The following is a 10,864-nucleotide window of genomic DNA, read 5'->3' as shown; positions in this document are numbered from 1 at the left end:
AATCATGTACTCAAAGGTGATATATACTTGCATGTGTATATATATATATATATATATATATATATGTATGGGTCCCATTTGTCCCGCACCATAGCTACAGTGTTCACCAGATTGCTAAACCTTTGATGAGCAATGCATATGCGCCCACCTCCCCTCCAAAAGGGGATTCCACCTGTTCCTCAATATTCCATCCAAAAATTCTCTGCTGAAACATTCTCACTGCTTCCACATTATTAATTTAAGGACAGATTACGTATAGTTACGATCGTCCCATATTAGTCATGTCCTGTCTGTCATGTTTTTTTGTCCAACTACATATATATATATATATATATATATATATATATATATATATATATATATATAAAATTGTATTTGATGAGATTTTCTTTTCTTTTCTTTAATTACTTAAGTAGAGATTGGGTGATTTGATTTATCATTTGATATGGTTCTTTCCCCTTGATTTTGTATGTTAAATGAGCTACATATGAATAAATACTAAGAAAGAATAAGAATAATAGATTTACACCAACGAATTTTGTTTTGGTTATGGCAGATGAAAATGATGGTCTGTTGATCATAGCAATAACAGTAGCAGCATGATTGCGACCTTTTGCTTTTGTTAGATACCCTGATAGGCGATATAACCACGTATATTTGATCGCTGCGTAAATTCTCATGTCTGCCTATGGAAACATGAATACATGCAATTGTAGGAATCCTAATAATTTGCTGTAACAATCATGCATTCATGCTTTAATTTTGTTTTTCTTTTTTAACGAGTAAGTTGTTGGTTTTAATCCGGGTTGCGCCGCCTTACCAGTAAACTCTCTGGATCAATCTAAACTTAGACAAGGTTGGCAGCCATTGCTTTTTCCGAATTGTTTCTTTCAATGAACAGAGAAAATTCAGTTTGTTTTCCAAGCATTTGGAATTCATTTTGAATACCTCAAAGTGCCTCCATTATCTTTTCGTCCGAAATGCTTTTTTAGCCAGTACATTTCTCAAAGGCTCTATCGCTTACACATCCAACACTCAAACCCACTTTAAACAAGAAACAGTGACTCCATTCATAAAAATATACTGGAATTTCTTTTATTGATTGCAACTCCTGAGTGTTGTGGAGGTTCTAAAATGACTGATCAAATTTTTGTTGATCAAACAGTGTTGATAAATAAGTCGAAATCAACCCAAGCTTTAGGGAGCTAACGTGTTTTGAGGAGGGCTAGAACTAAACAGTACAAATTGGAGACTAGGTGCAGCATGCAGCAAGAATTATGGACTTAATTAGTCAAGGAGAAAGAATGAAACATTTTTGTTCACAATTCATGTGGAAAACAAAAAAAAAAAAAAAAACTGAATCAAGACATAATGGCCACGTCCTTACCAAACAAACAACAGGGAAATTTTGGCAGGCTCTTTGATTTGGTGTCTTCAGCCTTTTTTTGGTTTCAAAGCAGACATGCAACCCCTTAAGCCCACAAGATTGATTATTTTCCCTGTGCTCTTGATTTCTATTTACACTGCACTATGGATAGAATTGAATTATTGGTGAGGACTAGCTGTATGTATGAATCATTCAATTAAGGATGAAAGTTCTGGCGTCAGTTAGCAACACCTCATCGATAGCGATAACAGTAGGTCCCTGGAAATGACTTGCAGAACATGTAAGATGTTAAGTATTTCTACCATTATTCACCAACATAAATCAAGAAGAGAGGGACAAAATTCCATATTTATGACTCTGTCCCGAACCATAAATTTCCATTGTTATGATTATTATGGCAGCTGTTAGTTTATTGTGCCAGACCTAGTTAAGATGTGCCAGTTCATTTTTCTGCAATTATGCTTATGCAGCACACTAATCAAAGATTAAGAGAGGGGAGCTTTCATGAAAAACATAATCGATTTGAACTTAAATGTGGTCAATGAAGGCTTAAAGTAAGCTAACAAAAGGCATTTCGTAAAGCATAAGTGACAGATTGAATGCAGCATGTTTACTCATTAATGTTCAAAGACAATGATGTGAACCTAATTATGCTGCATGACAGAACAAAAATATGGCATGGATTTTTTAGCCAGGCTAAGCCATATAAATGCATCTTCATTGTCAAAGTTAGCCGCCAGCTTTAGCCAGAAGGTTTGTTAATTTAAAATCACTGCTGAGCTGCTACTAAACAATACATTGTTATTCAGATTCATAGAAATAATATGATTGATCTACATTGTTTAGTGCAATGAATTTGGCACCAGAATCTACTTTCGGATCTGTATCCTGATGAATTAGTGAATTTCCATTAAAGACAAAAGGGCTTTTAATTTAGATTTTAGGCTAATATACGCCATTCCGAACAAACAGCATCATTATTCAAAGAGGTGAAATGTTCATATCAGAGAAAATTTGTGAAACATATTATGGCACTGCCATAATATTGTTCTGGCTTCTGCAACTTATAATCTCCATATTAAAGATGGCTTGGTTGAAGGGTAGATATCAGGAATTATTATCATATAATGGTTAGGACATGAAAACATCTGTCACGCATTAAAATCTGGGAATAGTTTGCAGATGGACCATGCATGAATGGAAAAAGCGTTTGCAAATTCTAGATATTCTGCTTAAGCATTTTGATCGTTTTGACCATTTGATATGGCAAAATCAATCAATGAAAAGAACATAAGAAAACCTATCAAGAAATGTTATATATTGAGAATTGGTTAGAGTTTTAAATGAAATATATATATATAGATATCGTGTTTATTCCTTGGTGCTTAATCCGACAACGATGCAAACCTAATTACAGGCGGCACACAGAAAATGGAAGCTATGGAATATATGTACTAGCCAAAATAAACCACATATCCTGATTGCATTGTCGGATTTGAGGAAAGTGTCAACTTCCAAATAGTTTTAGGTATGTTTTGATAATTATAGCATGAGAACTCCATGTAATCTAACAGCACCATGTAATAATTAGTAGGCACATATTGGTTGCAGAATGAAACCAAAAAAGATGGCTGATATTTTCTTCTTCTCTGCTCCTCCCCCACACTCTTTTATTGTTTTCCTATTCACTTATTGAATTATTAAGCTTGCTGCCTATACTTGTTTGTGGTGAGCAAGCAGTGCAAAGCGCCTAGCTCCACCATTGTCTGTTGTAGAAATCATTTATGAGAAAATCTAACCCGAAAATTGGATTTGGATATGGAAGCCAAATTCCACCATGTTTTTTTTTTCCATTTCCCCGCATGTCAGAATAGCATTGGCTGCCTTGGTTTTGTCTGTTTGCTACCGACCTCAATTGCTTATACTCGTGCCCTTTATTCATAAATTAAAAAAAAAAAAAATCAACAATAACATGAGAAAAATTTCATGTGGAAGTGGTAGAGAAGAAATCTTCGGCTCAAAAAAGTGAAATCCTACAATGATAAATGGAGAGTGAATGGTTGAGCAATATGATTCCAAAATGAACAGAGCTAACTATTCGTCAGAAATCAATGACATGGCAATGGAAATAGCAATAAGTTTGGACATGATGATAATATCGGCTCTTGAACGTACGTACCACTGAAAGTTGAATGTTACGAGAAAAAGTTACGCAGAAGCGACAGGGCTAATAAGTTAAACCTGTAAGACACTGAAATACAATAAATACTAACACATTGTTAAGACTAGAGGTGGGTGCTTTCTTCATTTCCACAAAATAATGGTGGATGATATTACAGGTTACAACAATAAAAGATACTCAAAGAGAAAAACAGGAAATCTTTACTACTCTCAGAACAACTTTTATGTTTGGTGAAATTGCTAAACAGATACAGCAGTAGCAATTAATGAGCTGCAGAGTGTGACTTCTCACTTTCACAATCCTATTTGGGTTTAATGGGCAATGGCATCTCATCCTTACCCTATCAATAATATTTAATTAGGATTTGCTAAGGGTGCCTTACTGACACTCTTTAAATTTACTATATTTGGGAATATCTTCTGTTAATATATTAAAATTCATTCATCACATTAACCATCAACTTATTCTACTTTTAATGCAAAAATATTATTATAAATATTGATTTAATTGACCTTAAAAAGTGCTTTTGGGACACTCATTAAAACAATTTTTGATAATTAATTGACATAGCCAAAAAAAATAAAAAACTAATCAGTCTGTATCCTTTTTATTGCATTCTCTCCCATTTATATTTTGCAATTAGGCGATTATGGAAAGTTACAAGGACCATGAGGGAAAGTGTGCTACTGTGGTCAAGCCAACGTGTGACATGGGCTCCATGTCTTCAACCATTGGTATAGAATTTCCTTTGAGTTGTTAAAGTAGCCTGTCAACCAGGCCCATGATGCATTGAGCTGTCAAGAATGGCCCGTTGTTTAGGCCCACCTTCTGAGCTCATTATTTTAAAGAAGAATAATTTTTTTTTATATTTCAGCCAAAATAGAGTGCTTCCGTCGATATGTCCGAGTGGTTAAGGAGACAGACTCGAAATCTGTTGGGCTTGTCCTGCGCAGGTTCGAATCCTGCTGTCGACGCTGTCTTTTGTATATCTTCCTTTTTTATATTCACTTGCGTCCCAACAAGGGTAAAATCGTCTTTCACCAATCAAAACGGCCTACTAAAATGGAAAAAGATAAACCCCTTTTTATCCTTTAAGGCTTTCGCAAAAATCCCTCCATTTTTTTGATGGCTTCCTATCTTTGTTTCAATCTCACTGCACTCTATTCTCTCTACCCCATCCCCACCCAGAGAAGCTTCACTCCGATACGTTGCGGTCCACGAGACAATCGTGGACCTCTCGTCAAAGGCCGCATCTTAAGCACAGAAGCAATCCAAGCCATCCAGTCCCTCAAACGGGCCTATCGAAACTCTTCACCAACGACGACGAATACCCAACTCCCTTCCCTCTCCCGCCTCATCAAATCCGACCTCCTCGCCACTCTACTCGAACTCCTACGCCAAGACCAATGCATCCTCGCCCTCCACGTGCTCTCGACCGTCCGATCAGAATACCCGCCTCTACACTTGACTTTGTACGCTGATGTTGTCACGGCGTTGGCCAGGAGCCAACTGGGGGGCGAGATTGACGGGTTGATTGGGGAGATGGAAGCAATCGAGTGCGATGATGAGAAGGCGCTTGTGAGGTTGATAAAGGGTGTTGTAGGGGCTGGGAGGAGAGAATCAACGGTCAGGATATGTGGATTGATGAAGGAAAATGGAGTGGGGTCCAGGAAAAGAGTAGGGCAGTATGTGGTGAAAGTGTTGAGTAAAGGATTGAGAAGGTTCGGGGAAGTGGGTTTGGCTTTGGAGGTGGAGAGTGAATTTGGTGGGTCGTCTAGGGTTAATTTGGACAAACTCAGAATATAGAGAGAAAAGAATGGGCTTTTTTTGGTGAAAAGCATAGAGAATTTTTCTTTACCTTTTTTGGTTCTCTTATGTATTTTTTTGTATTTGTAATTATAGAATATATGTTTGATGTGTCATTGAGCAAGGGAACCATCACTTCATCGGTAAAAATAAAAACAAATAATAAATTGTTTTTTAACCTATAAATAAAAGAATTAAAGTTTGATATTCATTTTTTACCATCTCCCTCAATCTTTTAATCCTATCCTATAGCAAGTATAATACTTAGTGAGACAAAAATACCCTTTAGACGACTATACCTTACACAAAATATGTAACTGCCATGTCCCTCAAATTTAACTTTAGCTGCAAGTTGCGAGTTTAGCCCACCTCTCAAGGCTTTTTAGCTGCATTTTCTGAAACAGGGCAGAGCCCAGGGAAAAAACGAAACCACCTCCTCATCTTCAAGGCTTCAACATCAAACAAATCTCATCAAATAATTTTTCCAAAGAAAACCCATATTATAACTCATCAAATGATTAGTGTTAGAAGCAATCCATCCCCACCTGCACTCCCACAAGAAGATGCTTGGATTACTTCTTACCAAAAGCTACTTCCTCACTGGCACTCTCTTTCTCTTTCTCATCAGGTAAACTCTTTTACTCTTTTTTTTTTTTTTGTGAATTCTGAAAATTTATTTGGATGTTCAACCAAAAAAAAAAGAGAATACCCTCTATTGATTTTCCTTCCATCTGTCCGATTAATGATAATTGCCTCTAAAGACTCTCCCACAAATTCATAAATTATGTTTTTTTTTTTCAATAATTCATAAATTGTGTTTTATGGTTCCCTTTTATATATTTTGTTAGTTATTGATTGCCCTTTAGAATTCATGGGAACTTGTTTTTATTGAATTCGTATCTGGAAAATTTCTGGGTAACATTTTATTTCCTTTCTACAAAAGGAATATAAATTTTGGGTATTAAGGATAATTTGACAAAGCTGAATGGAACTGCATTGTGATAGTAAAATGAAGAAATTAATTTCTAGTTCTCTAATTATACATATGGAAGAGTTATATACAAAAGTTTTGGCCCTTCCGTTTAAGGGCAAATAGGTTAAGATTATATCCGAGCGTAATCTGGAATTTTTCCTGGTTGTTCCAATTTCTGCTTTTATTTAACTTTTGTAGATTAGCTTATTGACTGTTTTTGGTCAATTGCTGCAGTATTCCACACTGCCAATATCAATATCCAGAGTTAATCAGTTTGACGCTGCTAGATTGGATATTGAGATGTCAGCGATGTTAAAAGAACAGTTGGTTAAAGTTTTCTCCTTGATGAAGGTACTTTTGCTATTGAAGGCATTGATGTTGTACAGAAAACGAAATTCCATCGTGCTATTATCTTATCTTGTTTCTTTGTTTTGTTGGGGTTAGCCAGGAATGTTATTTCAATATGAACCAGAACTTGATGCTTTCCTTGAGTTTCTCATTTGGAGGTTCTCAATTTGGGTAGATAAGCCTACTCCAGGAAATGCTCTTATGAATCTGAGGTATAGAGATGAACGTGCCATGGAAATAAGAAGAAAAGGTGAGAAGGTCTGGATCTCTCTTGCTTCTTGTGCTAATTGTTACTTACAAAACTGGCCTTCAATGGTTTAATTTCTCGTATGTTGAACATATAGGTGAAGACACATAGGTCAACGAAAATTTTGACGTTATGTTTTTGGGGCTAATAGTGTGAAGAGTGTCTTCTCATGTATGAGCATTGCTACTGACCCACGTGGTCTTCATATTAATCCTTTGATATGATTACTGATTTTAACTTAGCATGTTTTTTGATGAATTTCATTTTTTATGAGCAGGAATATGTATTCATAGATGTTTAGTTTGAATTTGTTTTTTTCATTTCTATTTCAATTGAGTTTGATGTATTGTGATATGCCCCATGTTAGTGTGCTGACCACATCATGCTCTGGTACTTTTTTATTGCCGTTCATAGCTAGTTGCATTGTTGAATTTCATTATGTTCTTGATTTTGTTAATGACTGCAATTATCAGTGATATTATATCAAAATTATATCTATTCGATTTGGGACAATCTTTTGTGATGCATTTAGAAGATGGAGCACTTACCTTAGTAACATTGTCTGTCCTGAACCATGTTTAGGAGAGTTTATTTTAATATCCGTGTAGCACTTTACCTTGGTTAACGTTGTCTTTTCTTTAAACATCCCTTCTCTCATGCAGCCTTACCTACAGCCTTAACTTGTGCGACTCATTATCTTTCTGCAGTAAGGACAGGTTTGGAAGGGCCTGGATTAACTGTTGCTCAGAAAATGTGGTATTGCATTGCCACGGTTGGTGGTCAGTACATTTGGGCTCGTTTACAATCATTCTCTGCTTTTCGCAGATGGGGTGATTCTGAGCAGGTGCAGCTTTTATGTATCTTTCCTTCTTTTTTGTCTTCTTACCCTAGGGAAGTGTTGGAAGACCGTTTAAAGTGAATACTGATTTTCCTTTTCCTTCTGCAGAGGCCATTGGCACGGCGGGCTTGGGGTTTGATGCAACGTATAGAAGGGCTTTACAAGGCTGCATCATTTGGCAACCTACTCATATTTCTTTACACAGGAAGGTAGGTTTCAAAGTGTTATTTCTCATAAGAAGGAAGCCCTTATGAATATTGAAGCGCATGTATATCTAAATCTCATTAATATTATAGGATAGTAAACACCTACAGAAGGACAGAAGCGCTGATAATAAGCATATTGATTCAACTTACTATATTTCAACTTGATTTTTCCATTTGTCATCTTCACTGTAGGAAACTGATCTGTCTGTCTGGTTTTTGGTTTGATATATGTTACTTTGTTCTACCAAACATGAAAGCTTGATGGGTGTGAATTTTTAGCTGGCTTGAAAAGCCTTGTTTTTCTATGATCACCTTTGACAGACAGAGTTGATCCAATTTTTATCTCTTGTTCTAATGCAGGTATAGAAACCTCATTGAAAGAGCTTTAAGAGCAAGGCTTGTCTATGAAAGCCCTAATATGAATCGAGCTGTTAGTTTTGAGTACATGAATCGCCAGTTGGTTTGGAATGAGTTCTCGGTAATCTTTCCTTGTTTAAGCCAGTATCACGATTCTTGTGTATCCGAATGCTTGATTTGAAATTATGCATGTCCTCTTACTTGGCAATGGACATTAGTAGTTGTTTGTAGGCTAGTCTCTACCATAATAACAGATATTAAATGAGGTGCATATTGTGGAGAAATTTACAAAAAAAAAAAAAAAATTCTGGTAGCTGTTAAATTTAGTGTTTGGTAATATATTCATATCTGATTCATGAAAAGCTCACCAAAAATGCCTAGAAAGGGGTGGGAGCTTATATTGCAAGTAAATGAGTATACATATGCTTGTAGAGTGTTTAAACTCCAGCACCTATGTATAGGATAAACATCCATATTTTGCTATTTGAGTCATTCAATAATGGTTCTTGATACGGCAGGTTTTTTACCTGTTCTGTGTCAACATAGCTAATCAAAGTACTAGTGTTGTTAACATAACATTGAATCTTTTCCCATCTCTTTGCCATTGGTCAGATTGACTTAGACTACCAGGAACCTTTCTTTTTCTGTGATGAATGTGTCTTAGTAATTATATTTCCTTTGCTGTTATGCAGGAGATGCTGTTGCTGCTTCTCCCTCTTCTGAACTCATCCACTGTTAAAAGTTTTCTTCACCCATTTTCGAAGGACAAATCTTCAAGATCTACGGAGGATGACTCTACCTGTCCCATTTGCCGGGCAAGTCCAACACTTCCTTATCTTGCTCTACCTTGTCAGCATAGGTAGGTTAACTGAATTCTCTCATATTCCCTGTTTAACTTCAACATTTTGTTTGCTATATCGGGTGATGTTGTAAAGAAGATCATCTAAATTTGTGCCTGTTTTTCACAGCCTGTCAAAATTCATGGGGCCTAACTTTCAAAAGGATGAGGCCCGTATTGCCCTAGGCTGAGAATAATTGCCTTGAAATATATTTTTTAATTTGGACTTACAAAAGGACTGACACATACATGGTGTGACCATGTATCTTGGTAATTTATTGAATGCTACCCTGAACAGTTGTTTCGATGAAATGCATTTCCATAGCTCCAGTGCTCCACAGTGTTTAAGAGTAATTGTCAATTATTGCTTGCTTATAATTGGGTCCAATTTCCTTTTTACAGGTATTGCTACTACTGCCTTAGAACACGATGTGCTGCAGCTCCATCATTCCGGTGTTCCAGATGCAGTGAGCCTGTTGTGGCAATGCAGCGGCATGGTAGCGTTGTTGAGCATAGAACTCAGAGTCAGTAACTTGCATAGGGGAAGGAAAAAATGGAAAAAGATAAAGATAAAGAAAAGAACGTTGTAGACTTCAAAATATGTATAACAAAAATGCCTGAATGTGGCATACAAATCATTTGAGAAACAAAGCTTTTTGTTTTAAAGCATTTGTACCCCAATTGAGTGGGGAATTAATCATTCTTTGTCAACTTTCACATTAATAACGAGGTATTTTTTCAACTCGTGGAAGAGAGATTCGTCCTTCCCATATTGGTTTATTCTTATGAATCTTTGTCTGGTAAATTTAACTGACTTGTCTCTTAGAAGGTGAAAATTTCTGACTCGCAACCTAAGATGTCATCTTATTTTTGCATCTTCAATGGCTAATACTTTTTGATGAAGAGATGGACACGCGAGATTGAGAGGAGAAAGTAGGCTTTGAAAGGAAAACCCAACATTGTCCTAGCTAAAATGGAAATGGATTTGCTTTAACAAACTCAAATTCCTGAGCAAGGTAGGGTCCTGGTAGAGGATAGAGCTTGCCCAGTACATCTCGTGGTAAGGGAATGGCAGGTGCCATAGAACCAAAAGGAATGGCTCACCTCTCACCAGCATAACAGGGCCCAGACTAGTGGCAATGATGTGGGTCAGGGAACACGTTGGTCGTATGGTTTCATATTCATCTAGCTGAATTTCTATATATATTGCGGCAGCATGTGTTGCACATTTTCTTTGGTGTAATCTTTTACAGGGAGCTTTATAACAAATGGAATGCTTTTGTTTCGTGTAATTTGTGTGTGTTTGTGTTTTTTTTTTAACCAAAGCATAAATTCATGGGTGTTTTATCCAAAGGGCAAAGTGGTTGGTATCCACGCAGACAGAGCTCTATAATATCTGATAGTTGGGCTTTCCCTGTCTTTCCTTTCTTTGGGTCTATTATACTTTCATTCAGGAAGTTTGACTCTAGTCACATTTCAAGCCAGCACAGTTTTGAAACTGACATTTCCATCATTTCATTAAAAAAAATATCAGGAACAGAACATACACTACTTTATTAAGGAAAAACCCTCTATATTATATATATATATATATATATATATTTTCAATAAATTTTAAAAGAAAAAACAAACAGAATTGTAGAGAATATCCTTAGAACTAGTTTTGTTTACCGTGGAATTTA

General features: G+C 36.2%; 2 protein-coding genes and 1 non-coding gene across 5 annotated transcripts; all 3 read left to right on the top strand.

Moving 5' to 3' along the window:
* The first annotated feature begins 4,461 nt into the window (after positions 1-4,461).
* Positions 4,462-4,543, top strand: TRNAS-CGA (transfer RNA serine (anticodon CGA)). The gene has a single exon. It is a non-coding gene; the product is annotated as a tRNA-Ser (tRNA).
* Positions 4,544-4,641: 98 nt separating this feature from the next.
* Positions 4,642-5,488, top strand: EMB3123 (PPR containing protein). Its single transcript, XM_007024164.3, has one exon. The coding sequence runs from the start codon at positions 4,695-4,697 to the stop codon at positions 5,373-5,375; it is 681 nt and encodes a 226-aa protein (XP_007024226.2). The 5' UTR covers positions 4,642-4,694; the 3' UTR covers positions 5,376-5,488.
* Positions 5,489-5,638: 150 nt separating this feature from the next.
* On the top strand, positions 5,639-9,972 carry TED3 (Pex2/Pex12 N-terminal domain-containing protein / zinc finger (C3HC4-type RING finger) family protein). 3 transcript variants are annotated; one of them, XR_001928535.2, is made up of 9 exons: positions 5,639-6,003; positions 6,583-6,699; positions 6,793-6,946; positions 7,606-7,787; positions 7,890-7,990; positions 8,348-8,465; positions 9,037-9,203; positions 9,313-9,452; positions 9,585-9,725. XR_001928535.2 is itself a non-coding variant. In XM_018123565.2 (8 exons), exons 1-8 carry the CDS (start codon positions 5,890-5,892, stop codon positions 9,712-9,714), a joined length of 1,083 nt encoding a protein of 360 aa, XP_017979054.1. In that variant the 5' UTR covers positions 5,659-5,889; the 3' UTR covers positions 9,715-9,972. The 3 variants fall into 3 exon arrangements, 2 of the variants coding, with proteins under 2 accessions (XP_017979054.1, XP_007024224.2); XM_018123565.2 differs by lacking the exon at positions 9,313-9,452 and having other exon boundaries at positions 5,659-6,003; positions 9,585-9,972; XM_007024162.3 differs by lacking the exon at positions 9,313-9,452 and having other exon boundaries at positions 5,673-6,003; positions 7,651-7,787; positions 9,585-9,972.
* Positions 9,973-10,864: the final 892 nt, after the last annotated feature.

Source organism: Theobroma cacao, chromosome 6 (genome assembly GCF_053813885.1).
Source record: "Theobroma cacao isolate CCN51 chromosome 6, ASM5381388v1, whole genome shotgun sequence".
Lineage (NCBI taxonomy): Eukaryota > Viridiplantae > Streptophyta > Magnoliopsida > Malvales > Malvaceae > Theobroma > Theobroma cacao.
Note: the sequence above shows the minus strand (reverse complement) of the source record. Positions and strands in the feature narration are given on the sequence as shown.

What these genes read in the sequence shown, in the direction of transcription:
- EMB3123 (XM_007024164.3), top strand. Translation starts at nt 4,695, where the DNA reads ATGGCTTCCTATCTTTGTTTCAATCTCACTGCACTCTATTCTCTCTAC.
- TED3 (XM_018123565.2), top strand. Translation starts at nt 5,890, where the DNA reads ATGATTAGTGTTAGAAGCAATCCATCCCCACCTGCACTCCCACAAGAA. An exon ending in AAGTTTTCTCCTTGATGAAG is followed by an intron (nt 6,700 to 6,792) that starts GTACTTTTGCTA and finishes TGTTGGGGTTAG; the next exon opens with CCAGGAATGTTATTTCAATA. An exon ending in CATGGAAATAAGAAGAAAAG is followed by an intron (nt 6,947 to 7,605) that starts GTGAGAAGGTCT and finishes TCTCTCATGCAG; the next exon opens with CCTTACCTACAGCCTTAACT.